The 20,809-nt window shown below is 35.6% G+C and overlaps 2 protein-coding genes across 8 annotated transcripts; one reads left to right on the top strand and one right to left on the bottom strand.

The window, feature by feature from the left end:
• On the bottom strand, nt 4,956-8,571 carry LOC104761211 (serine/arginine-rich splicing factor RS41). Of its 4 annotated transcripts, none has more exons than XM_010484251.2 (6): nt 8,443-8,571; nt 7,592-7,702; nt 6,617-6,729; nt 6,284-6,525; nt 5,314-5,823; nt 4,956-5,217 (listed from the first exon to the last, which is right to left on the bottom strand). In XM_010484251.2, the coding sequence occupies exons 2-6, from the start codon at nt 7,695-7,697 to the stop codon at nt 5,184-5,186; spliced, it is 1,005 nt and encodes a 334-aa protein (XP_010482553.1). In that variant the 5' UTR covers nt 7,698-7,702; nt 8,443-8,571; the 3' UTR covers nt 4,956-5,183. The 4 variants fall into 4 exon arrangements, with proteins under 4 accessions (XP_010482553.1, XP_010482554.1, XP_010482555.1 ...); XM_010484252.2 differs by having other exon boundaries at nt 8,471-8,571; XM_010484253.2 differs by having other exon boundaries at nt 4,956-5,214; nt 8,443-8,570.
• Nucleotides 19,185-20,747, top strand: LOC104761210. Of its 4 annotated transcripts, none has more exons than XR_002036623.1 (3): nt 19,185-19,608; nt 19,689-19,802; nt 20,267-20,747. XR_002036623.1 is itself a non-coding variant. In XM_019240535.1 (3 exons), the coding sequence occupies exons 1-3, from the start codon at nt 19,589-19,591 to the stop codon at nt 20,484-20,486; spliced, it is 351 nt and encodes a 116-aa protein (XP_019096080.1). In that variant the 5' UTR covers nt 19,186-19,588; the 3' UTR covers nt 20,487-20,747. The 4 variants fall into 4 exon arrangements, 1 of the variants encoding a protein (XP_019096080.1); XM_019240535.1 differs by having other exon boundaries at nt 19,186-19,802; nt 20,267-20,360; nt 20,444-20,747; XR_002036624.1 differs by having other exon boundaries at nt 19,189-19,608; nt 19,695-19,765.

Below are 20,809 nucleotides of genomic sequence, written 5' to 3'. Positions count from 1 at the left end.
CATAAAATTTATAACATCCGAAAGTTTAATCTTATTTTGCTATAGTTGTTCCAATTCATAATTTTTTTAAAAATAAACAATTAAAAATATATCTATAAATTAATAATTATTAATTTACACTATAAAATAATAATTATTAATTTATAGATAAATTAATATCACTATAAATTAATAAAATGTCTTAGTCCCAACATTATTAATTTATAGAGGTTTTACTGTACCACACTTTGGCAACTCTTTATATAGAGAAAACTAGAACATAATTTCCTAATCCAAACAGGTAAACTAACTTATTTAGATTCCTCCTAAATAGAACTATTTCTAATTGGATTAGAGTTTTCCTTTTCTTTTAATCCACTTTCTTCTTCTTCAAGCTTAGCCCAACAGTGTGCAGTGGTGCGATCTAAATAAAGCAGAGATAAAATCGCAACGGACCAACTACATACCGCTTTTGCATACAAATAGAAATGGTCCGCAGCGATCTGTTGTCCGCTTTAAAAATTGAACGGTCTAGACCACATACGGATTTGGCCGCCCTGACCGCAGTTACCATTCAAATCCAAAAACATTCACCCATACATTATTTTTTCTTAAGTAACCCTTACGATCGAAAACTCATTCGATCCTTCAAAAATTGCAAGTACACAAACACAACAGAAGTGTTAACTTTTCATCATCACAATTCTCTTTTAATCAAATACGAAATGATTAGAATTTTAGATTAACTGACACGGAACGTAATAATAATCTGAAACAAGGGGACGGGTCAAATTATCATGTTTAACGTGCCACTAAGTACTTGACGATCGAGTGGGTTTTTAACCTATTCAAATAGAAACTTCATCTCTCTTTTATTTTTGTTTTTGGTTATCATTTTTCTGCTTATAACTTTTCAAAGTCGCAAGTTTACACGCGGTGTGTGCCCCACGCGTTGAATTAGACTCAGACAGAAGTCGCCAACTGGTGGAGTTTTGGGGTTTAACGACAACTCAAACAAACAAAAAAGTATATCGTTTACTCACACAACAATTTTCGAATTTAGATTTGGATCATGATATGTGGTAATATATAAATTTATAATCTACTTTTATACCAATTTTCACTAAATTTAAGTGTCAATTCAACAAAAATTAAAGGAAATTAATTTATACGGTATATGAAAACTCTAGTCAATAAAAATAATTGGAAGTTCGTTAATATGCAAACTATGAAGTGGTATTGGCTGGTCGGACGTTGACCAGACAAAACAGTGTTTGAACAAAATAGTGTTCAACAACATTGGAGAAGGAAAAAAAAATTCGTTTTGGGACCAAATAAACCATAAAGAAGAAGAGAACTTGTATTTTAAGACAAAAAGAGAAAGAAAACAAATCATATAGCTATAGTATGAGAACTAACTTTACAAATTTTATTCCATGTCCAACTATACTGATATTTTCTAACATATATCACAGTAAATAATTAAAAGTTTTGTTTATTGCTAAAATGATTGCATGATTATCATCTATTTTCTACTGTACAAAACTGGAAATGCGGAGTTATATATCTCTATATACACCAATGTTAATTGCTTATAATTAGTGTGTGAGAGTTACAGTCATTTCACTGTATAAATATTTTCAGTTCATTGAATTGAATTTACACTTTTCATAACAAAACTGAATAAAAGGGACTTAACATGTGCCCCATACCCATTATCCTTTTCCTATTTGATTTCTCTTTTATAATTGTGATGTTTTGCAAATCTTTTTGTCCTTACTTCAACAAAGTTAAATAAACTACAAGTACAAGTTTTGATAGGACGAAGACTTTTTCATCGATCGGTCTCTCGTGTTTACATAACTAGGAGTAACGCGAATTAGTGGACTCGTGTTTACATATTAATTAGAGCATTTGTAAACTGCAAGGAGATCTTTTGTGATTTACTAGCTAGTTTTCGTAACTTCTTACACATGTCACATCATTTTTAGTCGAATAAAACTTATCATTTAGAGACGTATAACTTGTGATCCAATTATGTGGGAAGTGGGAACACTTCACAAAGAGAATTATTTGACACGCTAATTTACAAGTTGGATCTTAGTAATCTCCTTGCGCCACCTTGTGGAAGAACTAGGACATAATGCAATAAAATATTACATATATATGCAAATTATCATTATCTTATCTTTTCTTTATGAATTTATATATATCATGGTTTCATGACCTAAGAGCACTTCTATCGGACTAGAATTAGAGATATTTTATGAACAAAATGTGTATATTGCAGTCAAATTACTATGTCTATATGATCTTTAGTATATTTATGATTTGGCTTATATTATTAATGTATTAATATTGGGTAATAAAACTTTGCATTATGTGAATGTTAGTATAATGTTATTATGTTAATGATATATATGCTAGCATATCTTATCACAACAATACAATAAATTATTGGATAAAATATCTATCGCTACCTATTTTATAATTGAGAGAAACTGATGAAGAAAAAAATAGAAATATATAAGCATTTATTAAACCTTTAGACTCTTATCTATCATACTTTTGGAATTGAATAGGGAGGTAGTCATGGTTATCTTGTCGAGTGTCGACGATGGCAACTCGTCGTGCAATTTTTTCTGCCGTACCTTTTTTGTCCTATATAAATATAATTGTTTTCTTTTGTAGTTTGCTACGAGACTACGTTGTCGATATGTTGAAAAAGCTATAGAATATATTAATACATTTTATTTGTCTATTTTTGCTCTTTTTATGGTTATTTTCTTTAAAGTGCATTGAGTCAAATATATAAAACGCCTTTCGGTAGATCTCAATTCTGGAAGTTTTGTACTAAAGAACCTTACTGCGTATAACACGTGTTTCTCTAATCATGATGTGTTATAGTATATACACTTATGACTTGTGAGAAACAAAACAAAGTAAATGACAAAACAAGTAAAGATGCGGCAAATAAAACGAAAAGAAAAAAAATATGAACTTAGAAACGCCTTTCGTATTTTTTTCCTTTTCGTTTTATTTGGTTCGTTTTCTATATTGGCAACACATATAGTTTGGTTCAATTCTGATCACTTAGGAAAAAGAAAAAAAAAAATCTTGATTTGGACTGATGATTAAAATTGGGGTTTGGTTTTCAAACTGAGCCCGTAATTATGACATAGATTGCTTCCAAAATTATTCATTGAAAAAAGTGAATAAATGATCATTGCTACAAGTATAAATTTAATATCTAAACAATGGGTAGGATTATTTAATGTTGAAAAAAAAAACTGTAGGATAGTGTAGATTCGTTTCACTCAGAACATTGCTTCATTTAGTTGAAAACGAATCACCAACATTGACTATGGATATTAAAGTTAAATAACATTTCATTATTTTTTTCACTTATAATTAAAGGTTTCAATATAGTATGTAACCATGATGTGTCAATGAATATCAACAAAATTCATTGGATTCTAGAGATAACATTCGTAACCAACTTCTCGTCCCCCATTCACCATTTTTCATTTTTATAATTATAATCACAATCTATCTTTCCAGCTAAGACAATATTTAATGAAATATGATTAGTTGTAAAAAATCTATGAGTCTACGAATGGTTGATACACTCTTTTGCTTCCCTTTTCCGAAGATAATCACAATTCACAACAATAGATTCCTACTATATTTTATTATGCATAAAGAATAATAAAAAAAGAGAGACAAAACAAAAGTTTGTCTTTAATCTTTATAAGCCGCAATACAAAGAGTGAGTTTTGTGTTGAAAAAGTCAAAAAATGAAGCGACTTGCTGGTGTTAAAGCAACACAATGTAAAGGGTGATTCATCCAGTCATCATTTTATACGGCTACACATCCACCGGTCCATATTTATTTGGGGCCATCACACTTCTTATTATATAATATACCATTTCTTTTGTGTTTTACTTTATCATAATATACTCTATACAATCTAAGAGCAAATCCAACCGTCCAAACTGGACAATCGTTACTCAGAAAAAAAAAATATACATATTTTAATTATATGATAACATTTTAATTTTTTTATTAAAATTTGACCACTACTAAAGAGACACATGTACATATAGGTAAAGAATTGGTTCTCAAATAAGTAATTTGAGTACCCTCCTAAATTCTTTCTCTTACTTTTTAAATATTTTTTATTTTCTTTGAAAAATTGGTTGAGGAACGATCACTAGATTTGCTCTGAGTAAGTTAAGTCGACAGATTATTCAATTATAAGCAGAGAAACGTACAGTTCCCCGGCCCTTTTCAAATTCAATTTGACTTCCAAAGCTTTCTTCTTTATTTAAGAAAGTTTTATGATATTTTGGAACGATTTGGTGACGTTAACGTTGTATGTTTCAAGAACACTAAACTTGTTGGAAAGAACAAAGCTAGGAGTTAATAATGTCTCCATCAAATCTATCAATCAAGATCCATTGAAAGATAGAATTGTTACGTTAGATTGCGTTCAGTGCTTGAATTTTTGCTAGTAATCGATAAGATGAGATAATGTATGTGTGTGTGTGAGTTGGAGTTGCGTTTTTAGACTCTCATGTCTCAACAACTGAGACACTCTCTTTATCTTTTTACTTTTTCTAGTAGTTTTAGCCTAATAAGTAAACCCACTCTTTACCACAACCTCTCCCTTATAGTAATGTTTCTGCCTAACTTCCCTCCTTTTCATCCTCATTTTAAGTTTACTCATCACATAAAACAAATGGCACTTATCACCATTCACCATATTGGTTTCCACCTAGGTGTATGTCTAACCACTGACAGTTGTAATGATTCTGATGTTTACTTACTATAGTTTTGTCCGTTTGTTTTGAGCTTTGCGTTCATATTTACATGTTACTATATAAACCCGTAACCTTTGTACATTATGTTACGTGTTTAGTGATCTTATCGACTATATTTAGCTGTGTTTTCATTTTAAAAGAGAGATTCTAAAAGTCAGATAAAGTAATCCCAACGAGAATAACATTTTTACCAATACTACAATAAGCAGATTCGTACGAGTCAAAATAAATGAAGTTTTACAATAGCACTCTTAACAAAAGACAAACGAACACACTAAATAACTAAAGCATGACATAACAAAAGACTTCAGTTCAGAACACGGCTACTTTGAGAGACATTTCATTTGTGAATCTGACACAATCATCTGTCTGCATCCAAATCATTCCTCTGCTTGAGGCGAACGCGAGGGGCTGCTTCAGTGTCAAAAACCACAAAACAAAAATATGTAAAGTATATGCGATATAGATATCATTCAAAATGTAATCTAAAGATAGCTTGAGATGGGGTACCTCTCGCGTATTGGGCTTTCTGCACCATCATATCCTCTTACTGCATCTTCTTCCATTATCTGTCCAGGGCTTTCAACTTGACCATTCTCAGGGCTTGACTTCGACCTTGACCTCGATCTCTCCCTCCTCTTCTCATATGGAGGAGGGCTCCTGCTTTCATCACGTTCCTTTTTTGGACTTCGGTTCCTCACAGCTCCATTCTCAGGGCTAGCCACCCTCTCCCTTCTACGGTCATCCCTCTTATAATCAGGGCTAAGTCTGGCTCTCCTGTAAGGGCTCGGGCTGCGTCGTCCGCGACCATAATCAGGACTAGTCCTTTCCCTCCTGTGAGCTACTGGACTAGCACCTCGGCCATAGTCAGGACTTCCCCTTTCTCTTCTGTAAGGACTCGGTGACCGCCTTCTCCTATCAGGTGACCTATCACGGCGTCTTTCAGGACTGTATCCGTTCCCTCTCGCATCATCATCTTTCTTAGCATACTCCACTGAGATCACGTTGTCCATCAGCTTACTGCAATAACAAACAAACAAAAACAGACAATGGAAGATGAAGTAGGGCCAAGCATTCAGGACTATGAGAGTGTGAAACTGGACAAGAAAGAAACCTTGAATTTGTAGATTCAAGTGCTCTGGTAGCATCTTCTTGCGACTCATATTGGATAAACGCAAAGTTCCTTCTGATTCTAACATTAACGATTTTTCCATACGGCTCAAAGTGTCTCTCCAAGTCCCGAGTCCTAGTGCCCTGTGCATCGAAGTTGATCACAAACAGAGTCTTGGAAGGTCTCATGCTAGACGATGATCTCCTTGAACCACCACCTGATCTTCCAGCAGCTACACGGTCATTCTANATCACGTTGTCCATCAGCTTACTGCAATAACAAACAAAAAAACAGACATTGGAGTGTGAAACTGAAGTAGGGAAAGCATTCAGGACAAATGAGAGTGTGAAACTGGACAAGAAAAGAAACCTTGAATTTGTAGATTCCAGCGCTCTGGTAGCATCTTCTTGCGACTCATATTGGATAAACGCAAAGTTCCTTCTGATTCTAACATTAACGATTTTTCCATACGGCTCAAAGTGTCTCTCCAAGTCCCGAGTCCTAGTGCCCTGTGCATCGAAGTTGATCACAAACAGAGTCTTGGAAGGTCTCATGCTAGACGATGATCTCCTTGAGCCACTACCTGATCTTCCAGCAGCTACACGGTCATTCTATACCAACGTATAAGAAATTTGCAATTCAATCACTAAAACCGTCTTGAATAGTATTAGTAAGTCTTAAAAATGATATTCAATTTTCTACCTTTGTCCACTCAACACGGAGTCTGCGTCCCGTGCGGCCATATTCATAGCGATCAAGCGCTCGGATGGCATCTTCAGCATCTCTCTCGTCTTCCATATAGACAAAAGCAAAGCCTGCGGAAAGAACCAAGAGGCAGAAATCAGAACAATCATATAAAGTAAACCAAGTAAATGAACCTCCTTCAATAGGATTTCTAATGTAAAGGCTCCTTCGAAATAGTCTTTACTACTTACTGTGACAAACATATATTTGAACATTCCGTAGAACCTAAAATCTCTACAAACTATTAAGTAGTTTTACAGACCTTGCATTATGGAATTAATATGTCAAAGAAGAACAACTGAAAATGAGGATGAGGAGGAGGAGGTCAGACGGAATTGTGAACAGAAACGCGGTGGTGCATTCTCCATTTTGATATGCTGTGAGAGGTTGGTATGATTCTACCAAAGAGGCCATGTCCAAGAGTAGGAAAAGTCAAGAGGAATGAAATGCAACTAAGGCAGAGGGTATGGGAACGTAGTGCCATTGCGCAGATGAAGGGCGACTCTTTAAAGCAGGAAATGGATTATTCCATAGGGTCCATCAATGGGGCAGGGTGGGAGAATGGGCATCCCAAATAATCCTGCGCCAAAATCAAATTTTGAGTATGGCGGTTTACCCTAAAATTACTCGGATCTTTTCTCTTCTCTGAGGTATGCTATGAACTTCATGCCGGGTGCTTCAAGTGGCTGGCTAGGCAGATGCTGGAATCAGATGACTGACGAACCAATGGCATACGGAATGTGGGATACGGTCCTCCAGAGATTCATACGGAATGAGCGTGTTCGTGGAAACAAGAACAATGTTTTTGATTGAATTTGGCTTGTTCATCGGATTTGGAGTGGTTTACAAGACTTTTTATCCATCCAAGTTGACAAAACAAAAGAAAGAAGGAAACTAAGAGAGAATAAAAAAAAGCCAAGAGCCAAGACTTACCAGCTTTCATATCAACCCTCTCGACCTTGCCATATTTTCTGAAAAGCCTCTCAAGATCACTCTCACGAGCATCATACTCAAAGTTCCCGCAGAAGACAGGCTTCATGTTTCCTAAAAAGAAAACACAGAAACGATTTAATAGCAGCTCCTCTCAACAACCAAAGCAACAAAGGAGATACCAGACAGAGCACATATATACAACCAAAATAAAACAATTAGACACACAAACATATGTTTAAAGATCATAGACAAAGAACACAACAGAGAAGCCAAACCACAGCAAAATTTTAGTATCCAAATATACTTCAAAATTCCAAATTTAAAACTATAATCACCACAACCCATAAACCCGCCACAGCAAAATCTGATCAGATATACTTCAAGATTTAAAAATTTAAAACTTAAATTCATCCACAACCCATAACAAGATTCAACAGCAAATATACTTCAACATAACTAAAAGGCAACTCCAATGAATCACAAAAGATTCAAACTTTGATCAAAAATATACATAAAGATTACAAATTGATAACAAATTCAAACTCCAATACATCACAAAACCTATAACATCCCAATCATAAAACAAAAGAAGTGCAGCTTAAAGTAATAATATATATCCATCCAGCTATGCTAAAACCTCAGATCTGACATGAATTATACAAGAAAACCAAAGCAAGAGAAGCTACAGACAACCATCGAAAGATTCAAAAAAGAAAATGAAATAGATATCGATTTTAATTTGACGAACAAGAAAAGACAGAGAGATAGAGAGGAAGAGCGAGAGACCAAACACAGAGATCAAAATTAAGGTATCTAGAAACTACAGACAAGAACAGCTGTTCTCAGATTACCTTAAACTTGAAAGTTGAAAAATCGTACCGGCCGTCGAAAGCTCAAAGTCGAAACCCTAGAGAGGATACACAAAAAGCTTCTCTAGATTTTTTTTTTGTTTGCTTTCTTCGAGGCTCCGCAGATAATAAATGTGAAAACAGATTATATATGTATTTTTTATTTTTATTTTTATTTTTATTTTTGTGGTCAAATATAATTGATTTTGTTAATAATGTTAAGTCTAATAACGCTTAAAGACTCTTTTGTTTTCGTTAATAAGTAGGATCCACTTTGGGCTTCTTATCTTTAAGTCTTAAGTCTTAACCACACACAAAATGTAAATTCATTTTACAAACAAGATTCTACAATAATCTCTTTTAAATAAATGAAATTAAAGAAGAATATACAAAATCTAGAAGAAAAAAAATCATATTATATATACTCATTTTTTTTTTTGCTAAGCAAGTAAATATCATATATAATGAAATGATTGGGTTTACATTTTGATTACCATATACTTTGATCCCTTGGCAAAAAAAGATAAAAACAAGGAAACAAAAACCGAGACCTACTAAAGCTTTTTCAAAAAGATATATACCCATTTTACACTATCATTTTTGGATTTGCAGACCATGTGTGTATTTTAAGCGTTACTCGTACAATTTCTAGGGAAAAAAAAGAAAAGAATTGGGCTAAAATACTGAGGCCATCTGCATTAGCATAATTTATTGGATGTTCTTAGCCTAATAAAATGTTTAATAATTTGAACAGTGGCCTTAGAACAGATTTTTGGGTCTTGAATTAGAAGAGATTTTAGCCAAGTTCTATGATCACGTGGCAATACGTGAATGGTTGAGTTTTTTTGCAATTGAGACAATTTTTCATTTCTCTTCCTCTTCCAAATCGCATCTAGGTTTTCGAAGAGAAAGAGACAAAATGGCGAAAGCTTTGATTTCTACATCTTCGCCGACTAAGGTATGTATTCCGGCCATTAAAACACTAAAATCGAGAGCTCTTCCATGTAGAAATCGATCTTTGCATAGCTTTTCCGACAAAGCCGTTAAAATTGTCTTCTTTTGTCGATTCATATGTCCGGCGATTTGAAGGCGAAGTCGAAGTCTTCTTCCTGAGCCTTTATCTCCTCGTCTCCTTTGTCTGGCAAATCTCATCTCCGGCGATATAGACAAGGTAGTCCCGTCGTTTCCTCTGTCAGTCCATGTTTTCTTCGATGTATCATCGATTTAGGGTAAAACTGAAATCTTTGAATTAGGTTTGGGTTTAGTAACATGGTATAGGGTTTCGTCTCATCTGTCAATTAAAGGTTTTGATTAATCAATATAGGATTTTAGTGAGCTTCCAGGATGTATGACTGAATTCCGAGTGTTGTATGTTGTATTTGAAATCAACCTTAACACTGATGAACTTTAATTGATTTTGCTTTGTTTCTGAGGCTTGTAGGTGAGGTTAACCAGGGTAAATTAAATCGGATAACCATCAACAAACCTGCATTTGCTCGAACCTAAAAGGTAAGTCACACTCACTATATGGAATGCAAGGTTGGTTTCCTGATTTGAGTGGTGTTGTGGTTTGTGTAGTAGTGTAAGTGTTTATTCACAGATTTTATTTGATTGTAGTGGCTTGTTAAGTGTTGTATGATTGTGTAATGAGTTTCTCAGAATTGTTTTGTGATGGTCTCGGATGTTTGATTAGGTTTATTTCTTGTATAATATAATTGAGTTGTTGTGAATTTAGTGTCACTTAGTTTTGCTTTGTATGTCTCAACATCTAACCTGATATCATCTGGTCATGTTCTCGTATAAGTGGTTATTCACGGATAAGTTCTGATTGTAGTTTTGCTTTTTAGGTTTGAGTCGGCTTAAAACTTTAAAACAGATTTCTATGAAAGCTCTAAAAGTTTTAAAACTTTTAAAACTGAATAATATGAATGCTTTAACAAAACTAGTTGAGTAGGTAATGAATAATATGAATGTCTTGGTTTACATAGCAAAACTTTTAAAACTTTTAACACTCAATGACCTTTATTTACTTCTGATTTGACTGAAGTAGGTAATGGTTATTTAGAATTAAAAGTCTCTAACAATACCAAACTTCTTAACTTCTCTATATTACATCCGACCCAAATACTCAATCTCTCATATCTTTTACTTCTCTTCTATCATCTATCTTATTTGCTTCTTTCTTAACCGATCTTTAATTCTTTCCAATAATATCTTTGCCTCAGCCTCTTCCTTGTTTAAATCTGATTGTTATGGAATCAAACAATACTCCTAACAGTCAATCTCAATCCTACTTTAGCCTTCTTAATTTTCCATATGACAGCTTTGCTCCTAATGTAAACATTGGTTCCTCTCAAATCCCTGCTTTTAGTTCACAAACTAGTTCACAGCCGAGTCAACCTCCCAGTCAATCAGAAGAGACAACAGAACAGCTTAGGGAGAGAAGGATATGGTCCACACAAGATGACTTAGTCCTAATAAGCGGCTGGTTAAACACATCGAAGGATGCAATAGTTGGGAATGACCAAAAGGCAGGGTCCTTTTGGATCCGTATAGGAGACTATTATGCATCAAGTAGTCATGTACTTGGTGGTGCTAAGCCAAGGCGCCCTGACCATTGTAGACAAAGATGGCAAAAAATCAGTAAGGAAGTTAGCAGGTTCTGTGGAGCTTTTACAGAGGCAGAGAGTGAGAAAGCTAGTGGCCTGAATGATTTAGATATTCTGCAGAATGCTCACCAAATCTACACTAACCTGTACAAGAAGAAGTTTGGTTTGGAGTATGCTTGGAATGTGCTATGCTATGAACAGAAATGGGTAAACCTGGAGGCCATGAACCCCACTCCAAAGACAACCAGCTCTAACAAAAGAAAAGTTGATGAAGCTGCACCATCTACAGGTTCTGTCATTGGTGAGCACGAGAGCAGGCCTCTGGGCATAAAGGCAATGAAAAAATTAAGGAACAAAGGTAAAGAGAAGGTTGCACCATCTGCAGAGTTTAGTTACATGTGGGAGATAAAACAGAAGGATTTGGAGGGCATGAAAGAACTCCAAAAGATGTCCATTCTTGACACTCTCATTGCCAAGAAAGAAACTCTAGACGAAGATGAAAAAGCTCTAAAGAAGAAGCTAATGGCTGAACTGTTTTTAACTTAACTATGTTTTAACTATGTTTGTTTTAACTATGTTTTTAATGTGTTTATGAATTTAAAGAAGAAGCTAACGGTTCTAAAGAAGAGTAATGAACTTAACTATGTTTTTAATGTGTTTATGAATCAGATATGTGACATTGTTCAACTTGTTCTCTTATGTTTTTAATGAATCTCGGATGTTTGGTTATGAACTTGTTTTTGTTTTCATTGTTATATATTAGTTGGATGACTTATATATGTGTTTTCGGTTTCAGGTTGAAGAAGACATGGGACTTGACTCTATATACGACTATGGAATAAACATCCCATTAGACTATAGTTCCGAAGAGGAGGAGGCTGAGACCTATTACTATCCTCCGCAACCATCAACTGAGATTGGATTCACAATTCTGTGGAGCCGTGAAGCTGAACCACTACCTGATTATGAGACACAACTGATCCAGCTCAAGGACCAACTGATCCAGCTCAAGGAACATCAAAACCATCCAGATCAGAGGTTGGTGAACCTGGAGCGGCTTGTACTAAGGCACGAGAGAAGAGACCATTGTTTCAAACGACTATGGAATTGGTAGTTGTTGTTTGCTTTGGTATGATGGTTATGGTAGTGGTACTTCTCATGATTACTAAGTAAATTTGTTAGGCTTTTTGAGAAGGAAAACAAGTAGTGAACCCGTGATGAATAATGTATGATTGTAGTCTTTTTGGTATTTGGATTGTAGTTTTAAAGAGAGTCACATGTCTTTGTTTGTAAGGAAGACCAAAGTTCACATGTGTTTGTCCGAAACACAACTTGATGAATCACAAGAGTTATGTGCCCTCTATATATATGTTTAGTAATACAAGATTTTGTTTCATAAAAATCAACCAACTCCTTCTCTCACCAAAGACATACAATCAAAGTTCTCATTCCAAGTTTTTTTTTTCTTGTTTCATTTTCTCTTGTTCATCTTATGGCATCTTCTTCCAACAATTTTCACTACCATTATGATCCAAATAGTGATAGTTTTAACCAATTTTTTCAAGAGCAATTTGACCATCAATTTGAAGCTGATGAAGAGGAAATTCCGGCAGAAAGGAGTAACATTACATATATCGATAGAAAACGGGAAGAAGGGCACGAACGCTTGTGGAACGATTATTTTACTGATAATCCGACTTACACGGAGAGGCAATTTCGCAGACGGTTTCGAATGAACAAGTCATTGTTCTTGCGTATTGTGAATCGTCTCAGTGAAGAAGTTCCATATTTTCAACCAAAAAAGGATGCAACCTTCCGGAATGGTTTAACACCGCTACAACAATGTACTGCAGCAATTAGACTATTAGCATATGGAACTGGGTCGGACTCAGTTGACGAATATAAACGTCTTGCTGAATCGACTGCTCGTAAATGTTTGGAACATTTTGTCGTCGGCATAGTCGACTTGTTTGGCACTGAATACCTACGCCGACCCACACCAGAGGATCTTCAAAGGCTACTCTTTTATGGATAACAGCGGAGTTTTCCCGGGATGGTTGGAAGCATCGACTGTATGCATTGGAAGTGGAAAAATTGTCCAACCGCTTGGAAAGGAATGTATTCACGAGGCACCAGTAAACTGACAATTGTTTTGGAGGCGGTAGCTTTACCAGATCTCTGGATATGACATGCATTTTTGGGAGCTCCAGGTAATTGTAACGATTTAAATGTTCTTAAACAATCACCAGTATTTAATGACATTATTTACGGTCGAGCTCCCGAAGTTACGTACTATGTCAACGGAAGTGAGTATAATTTGGCTTACTATCTGACGGATGGTATTTACCCCGAATGGACAACATTTGTTAAATCCATCCCACAACCACAACACCCGAAACATCGTTTGTTTGCAGAACGTCAAGAAGGTGCACGAAAAGATGTTGAGCGTGCATTTGGAGTCCTACAATCTAGATTCGCCATGATTAAAAATCCATCTCTTTTATGGGCGAAGGGTAAAATTGCATATATTATGAGAGCATGTCTCATACTTCATAATATGATTGTCGAAGATGAACGAAATTCATACACACTCTATGACGAACAAGAATTCCAACAAGAAGATAGAACCGGATCCTCTGTAGATCATACGTTTTCAGTAAATATGGCTTCAAATCTAGAGGGTTTAGGTGATGGTCATACAAGAATTTGTGATAGACAAGCACATCACAAATTAAAGGAAGATTTGATTGAGAATATATGGAATAAATTTGGACATTAAACTATGTATTAATTAAATAAAATGTTTGTGTGCTTTAATTAATTAAGTTATATGTTTGTTTTTTTTTTTAAATTTAAAATGTTTTTTTTAATAAAAATTTGGTATTGTATTTTGAATTTTAGTATAAGTTTTTTAAGTTTGCAATTTAAATGTTATTTTCTAAAGATTTTATAACTGTAATATGTTTAAGATTATTATATTATTAAATCTAGTGATCTTAAACATGTTCTCCCAATAACCAACTTCTTAACAAAAGATCTCAACTAATGATCTTACATTATTTTCATAATATTTTTAATCTAAGAGCATGGGCATTGGTGTCCCATGGTTTTTGATCTCCCAAATTTAATATTATTATTTTGAAAGTTTCTTATTTTTAGTATGAGCATTGCTGTCTATTTGTATTTGGTCTCTCGAATAAAATAATAATATTTTGAAAGTTTAAACATTAATTATTTAAATTAAAAAGTAAATTCACAGTAAAGATTTAATAAAAATAAAACATATAACATTAACATTGAAAACATAAAAAAATTACAAAGTTACAAAAAGTTGAAAAACAAAAACATACAATTAAGACATTAAAAATAGAAAACATAAAACATACAAACATCAAAAGTAAAAACAAACATTTTATTCAATCATAGAAATTTTAAAATTAATCTTCATTATCGGGAAGATGTCCAAAGTTAGTCCAAATATGCTCAATCAAATCATGTTTTAGTTGGTCATGGGCTTGTTTATCCCGAAGTCTTGTTTGACGAGTAATCGTAGTGCCGATATTTGAACCCACACCGGCGGCACCAACGGTATATGTTTCATCCACATGTTCTCCGTGTTGAAATTCAGAAACAATGTTTCGGAAACGGTATGTATGTCGTTCATCTTCGACAATCATATTATGGAGTATTATGCATGCTCTTATAACATTTGCCATTCTGGCGAATCTAGCTTACAAGACTCCAAAGGCACGCTCAACATCTTTCCGCATAACTTCTTGTTTTTTTAGAAAAAAGAGAATTTTTCATACCTTGTGGAAGTCGAATAGATTGAATAAAAGTGGCCCAATTCGGATAAATACCATCAGTGAGATAGTACGCCAAATTGTACTCCCTTCCGTTGACAACGAAGTTGACTTCCGGAGCTTGACCGTTAATTATGTCATCAAAAACATTAGATCGATCAAGAATATTAAGATCGCTCATAGTACCTGGAGCTCCAAAAAAGGCATGCCATATCCAGAGGTCATATGAAGCTACCGCTTCCAACACGATTGTAGGTTTTCCGGTTGATCGTGAATACATGCCTTTCCAAGCCGTGAGACAATTCTTCCACCCCCAATGCATACAGTCAATGCTCCCAACCATCCTGGGAAATCCACGCCGTTCATTCTGATAGAGTAGTCGTTCTAGGTCCTCCGGTGTAGGACGTCTTAGGTATTCATCTCCAAACACTTGGATGATGCCGACGGTAAACTCGTGCAAACATTTCCGAGCTGTTGAAGCACCAATTCGTACATACTCGTTAACACTGTCAGACGAACTACCATATGCCAATTGACGAATTGCTGCAGTACATTTTTGTATAGGTGATAGACCAGCCCGTCCGGTTGCATCCTGGGTTTGGTGGAAATATTCGACTTCGGTAGAGAGACGTTGCACAATACGCATAAACAATGGCTTGTGCATGCGAAACCGTCGCTGAAATAAATATTCTGGAAATGTTGGAGTGTCACTGAAATAATCATTCCAAAGACTATTGTGGCCTTCTTCCCGGTTTCTCGGGATAAAAATCCTTTTTTTGGCTCCTTTGGTTCAGGAATAATATGTGAATTTTCATAATAAGCATCAAAATTATCACCATCATCTCCTTGGTAGTGATAATGACCATCATCTCCTTGGTAGTGATAATGGTTTGAAGATGATCCCATTTCAAATAAAAATAAAAATAAAAAGAGTCAACTTGTATTGAAGAGAAAGAGATATCTTGTATTGAGGAGAAAGAGAGATCTTGTATTGAGGAGAAAGAAAGAAATAACTTGTATTGAGAAAAGAATGAGAGCTCGTGTGAATGTTTTGTTGCTTTGATATTGTTTGGTGTTTCATTTTATGGTCGCATATATATAATGAAAGACTAGTGAGCTTGAATGTGTAACCCGTGATGTTTTCTTTGGTGTTGCATTATGGTCTGCTTGCAATGTGTAACCCGTGACATTTCAAATAAATACTGCCTAGAAACATAGTACATCCTGACTCTTTTACAAGTACATAATGCCAAGAATCAAAGCCCGTGAGCCTCAACTTTATAATGAAGAATCTGTGACTCTATAGTGTAAAAACAAGTACATACTGCAAAGAGAAAGTCATTACAAAAACAGAGTCATTAAAAAGGAATAGCATGAACATCCGAGTCATTACATTACATGAGCACCCCAACTAAATGTCTCCAATCTGATTTAAGTAGACATAAACAAGATACCTAGAAGACCTACCACAATAGCCGTTACACCAACAACCAGGAAATCAGTTACATTTCTAAACCTATTTTCCTTACCTAGCTCAGAAACTACATTCTCTAACATAACCATCTTCTGTTCAGTTGCATAACTCTGATCCCTAACCTGATTGATGTTTGATTCATAGTCATTGAAGAATGTTAAGTAATCTACCTTCTCAGCCATCACTTCATATCGTCTTTCACTGTCTCTCATCTCCTCCATTACAGCCACATCCCACCACTTGTGAATATGCATCTCTTCATCATCAACATTTGGACATGTGAAGAACCTGCAATAAGTAACAGAGTTATCATATATAGTAAAACTTAAACTTCAATAACATTAGAAACAGAACAGCTAAAATCACATACCTTTTGTTGTAGCAGTTGGATAGAATAGGCTGAGCACCATAGTAGCATACCTTGGGGAATCCATGCTCAACCTCAAGTTGAGATGGGTATTGACTCGACTCAGCATTGATGAACCTACTCTCTGCTTTATCCATAAGAATCAAAGCTTCTATTTCTCGGTCCTCAGTGTCCTCTGAGTACCTATCAAACTGATCTGATGACTCAGGCTGGGAGTAGCTATAGTCTTAGCCCATTTCTGAGTTAACCTGAAGATAAACAAGAAGAAGCAGATTAGACTTAATAGAACAAATGTTAAAAAGAAATCACAATCTGATTTAAGTGAGTTAATACTTTCATTAATACTTAAGTGAGTTAAGACTTAAGATAATAATACAGATAACACAATATATTGATAAGATAATAGACTTATATAGATTCAGTTTAAAACATGGAATACAAAAGCCGAGTTACTAGAACAGGAAATACAATGCATAGAAACTTAAGCAAGAAATACAAACAACAAACACATAGTTAATATCAGAAATACTGGGACACTATCTTGTTCATGATAACTTCTTCACTCGCATTCAAGGGTTCCTTTTTGGCTAAGAGAGTGTATAGGATGGCCAACTTTTGTAGTTTCTCGTTTTCAGCCAATTCCTCTTTCTTGACATCCCACATGCTCTTATACTCAGCAAGAGTCTTCATGTTTGTGGACTGAGCATTGTTCTTCTTTGCCTTTGCAACCTTGATCCCTTCTCGCCTTTTCTCATAGTCCTCAACATTGCAGCTTGATGCTTGTGAACCTTCAGCAGCTGGTTTCCTCTTTGTTGCAGGCTGAGATGGAAGCGTGTTAATAGTGTTAAGGCTGAGCCATTTCTGCTCAAACCTTAACAGACACCAACAATGTTCAAGGTTAAACCTCTTCTTATGGTTAGAGAAGTAGATATCATGTGCATTCTTAAGATATCATTTTCAGAATGATCAGAGCTGTTCAGTCTCTATGTAGCTGCCATTGCCCCACAGAACTTGTTAGTTTGGTCATTTATCTTGTGCCAACGCTGCTTGCAATGTGTCACCAGCATCTGTTCACCACCATTTCTAGCATGAGGAGAGTCAGCATAGTACCGGCTAATCCTTTGCCAGAAGCATCCTCCCTTTTGTTGATTTGCAACAATGGCATCATTTAAAGTGTTGAGCCATGCAGAGATCAGGACTTCATCATCAGCAGGTGCCCATGTCTTTCTCTCCTTGTGCTCCAATGGTGTTTCTTGAGAAAGAGGTGGCGCCTCAGAAGGTTGGGAGCTGAGAGGAGGCATTTGTGAGTTGTTCTGTCCAAAAGGTGGATAACTTTCAAAACGAAAGTTTTCATTTATACCACCTTCTTCTTGACTGTTAAGCATGTTTAAGTAAGAAGAATACTGATAAAAGGGATTCGTAGAATCCATATGAGGAATCTTAGAGAATAAGTAGAGAAGAGAAGGGATTAGATAAGAAACGCGATTAGAACTGAGAAGGGGTTACAAAATGAAAGAAGATGGTTGGGGTTTAATAGGTTAAAAGGTAACTTGCAATAAGTAACAAAACATAATGAGCTAACAACCACAGTCTATTCACAATTTATGACAAGTACACTTCACAAAAAGCTATGAAGTATTCTTTACTGGCTCATTCAATTTAAAGGTGGCATAAACACATATGAAGAAGAAAGCTATGAAGTAGGTATTACTATGGATGCATTGGTGTCTTTACTTGCTAATTCATTTTACTTGATAATTGTATCAGTAGCATTCAATTTATGTGACTAAACAAGTAACTATGAACAAACCAGACCAAAATGTCACCAACCAGGAAATCATAATCAAGAAGCAAGCATATCAATTAACCAGGCTATTTAACTAGACATTACTAGTCTATTTCCCTATACATTACACAGCTAGTTTGTATGAGTTACTACCAAATCTGAATATGAGCTAAAGGGATTCAAGTTTTATGAGTTACAACTACTTTTGTTGAGTACTACCGGAGAATAAACTATAGCTAAATCGATAATCCTACACAGAACGATTAGAACAAGCTATACACAGAGACTAACCCTAAAGCAAATCAGAGAAATCTCAAATTGGAGGAAGAAGACAAACCTTATTTCGCACGATTGAACCGCCGGACAAGCTTCGGGATACACAGAAGATCGTTTTCGGCTTAAAATCGGCGGAAAAGAGGAAGAAAGACATGTCGGGAATTCGTCGCCGTCGAGATAGAAGAGAGAATTCGAAAACTTTCTCTCGAGAAAGTGTCGCGTGTTAACCCTACCCAAAGACTTCTCCCAATCACCACCTTCCACGTGTTCAAGTAGACGGACGAAAAATGTCGCGTTTAAAGAGTCGATTCTTCAGTATTTGGCCATTTTTGATTTAATTTTAAAAAACAATTGTCGGAGGACGGTCCAAAACTACGCCATTGCAGATGGTCTAAAAACACTAAAAATTGATCCCCAATGCAAATGCCCTGAGAACCGTCGTTGCTCTGGGAAGTATCGGAAGGAACCCTGAAGACATGCTCCCTGTCAATATCTAGTTGGCTTTTGATAAAATACAAAACAGAAAATTTTTTTTCTCTCATGTTCTTCTTCTCTCTTTCCTCTGTCGACAAAACGCGTGAGCTTTTTTTATCTCCTTCCTTATCTCTACTCTCATTCACCTTAAAACCACCGTCTCCCTCCGCCACGCAGCAGCAATTCACGTCATTCAGAAACGACGGAGATATCGCTTTTTGTGCAGAGTAAGAGCTTTATATCAACGCAAGGATGGGACTCGGATACGGTGGTTGATTACAGGATAAACGAAGACGAGTTCCATAAAATCAGCTTGATGGACTGTGATTTCTTTATCAGAAAACCGCCTGATCTCTAACGATGTTTATGATTTCAGGGAGGTGTGTGAGTTCATTCAATGTCTCGAATTGCTCGTTTTATTCGGTTTCTCTAGTTCCTGGGTTCATTTGTTTGTTTGTAGATGCAGATGTATGTTACTCCTCCGGATACATATATTTTTACTCAATTCCCAGAGTTCTTGCTCCAATGCCTCAAAACGTTAGTCAATTCATCCCATTCACCTTCACTCTACCTGGTAATTGGTAATTGTATACAATATGTTATCTTATCTACGCTGAGCTGTACAATTATTTCTAGACTGAAATTTTGAACTAAGAAACTTACAAAGTGTTGTTAATGGTAAGAGATTTTGCCACCATTTACTCACTTAGTATAATCAGAAACCGAGAGTGTGGCAGCATTTGGTTTGAACATAAGCGCCCCCAGTTAGTTTAACAATGCTTCAAGTCTTGATCAAAGGGAACATTTGGTTTGAACATAAGCGCCCCCGTGTTGCCTATCTCTGTATGGTTTGAAACATTATAGTTAGATGGTAAGGTATTTTAACAAGGTTATAAACATTAGGCTGGTTTGATGAACGTTTTGTGATATGGTCTCAGTGTCTGGCTTTTGTAGTGTGTTAAGGAACCTATTTGTCCTGTTTGTTGTGGTTTTTGTATATTGTTCGTTACGGTGACTGTGTCTTTGGGTTGTGTGCAGCTACGATTATCACAGACAGAGAGATAGGGAGGTCGAGGTGTTTTGGTTTTGTCAGCTTCAGCTGTGAAGATTCTGCAAACAAAGAGATAGGGAGGTCGAGCCATGGCTGGGTTGTTTTTAAGCTTGATATAGATCTTAACTGTAAAAATGTTGTGACTTGGCTATATACAATCTTAGGTCTATGGTTGGGGAAGAGGAGAACATGGAAGGCTCGGGTTAGGTGACAATGGCAGAGGTGACACTAGCAAACCTTGTAGGCCAATTTGACTGGTCCAAATGGGGTTGAAGATCTTGCTAAAGCCATTGGTATCGATGGATATATGCGGCAAGTTTCCTCTCATTGTGTTTCCATCTTCTGTTATGTAAACTGCTTTCTCTTTCACCTTGTTTTGTAACACTACTAAGACGATTTGTAAGAATTGACAACCCTTCATTTTGGAATATAATTAAGCAATTGTTTTAAAAAAATGAATTATGAGGATTAAGCAACCTTAATAGAGTTTCTCTATTGGAAGGGTGATTTTGTTTAAAGTTGTTAGTGGG

This window comes from Camelina sativa, chromosome 18 (genome assembly GCF_000633955.1).
Source record: "Camelina sativa cultivar DH55 chromosome 18, Cs, whole genome shotgun sequence".
NCBI classification, from domain to species: Eukaryota; Viridiplantae; Streptophyta; class Magnoliopsida; order Brassicales; family Brassicaceae; genus Camelina; species Camelina sativa.
The sequence above is the reverse complement of the archived record's forward strand: the minus strand, read 5'-3'. Positions and strand labels throughout refer to the sequence as shown.

Coding starts and splice junctions, on each gene's coding strand:
- LOC104761211 (XM_010484251.2), bottom strand. CDS start 7,697: ATGAAGCCTGTCTTCTGCGGGAACTTTGAGTATGATGCTCGTGAGAGT. Junction 6,526..6,616: donor TCCGTGTTGAGTGGACAAAG/GTAGAAAATTGA, acceptor ACGTTGGTATAG/AATGACCGTGTAGCTGCTGG. Junction 5,824..6,283: donor CTGGAATCTACAAATTCAAG/GTTTCTTTTCTT, acceptor TTGTTATTGCAG/TAAGCTGATGGACAACGTGA.
- LOC104761210 (XM_019240535.1), top strand. CDS start 19,589: ATGTTTATGATTTCAGGGAGGTGTGTGAGTTCATTCAATGTCTCGAAT. Junction 19,803..20,266: donor ATTCACCTTCACTCTACCTG/GTAATTGGTAAT, acceptor GGTTGTGTGCAG/CTACGATTATCACAGACAGA. Junction 20,361..20,443: donor GCAAACAAAGAGATAGGGAG/GTCGAGCCATGG, acceptor ATACAATCTTAG/GTCTATGGTTGGGGAAGAGG.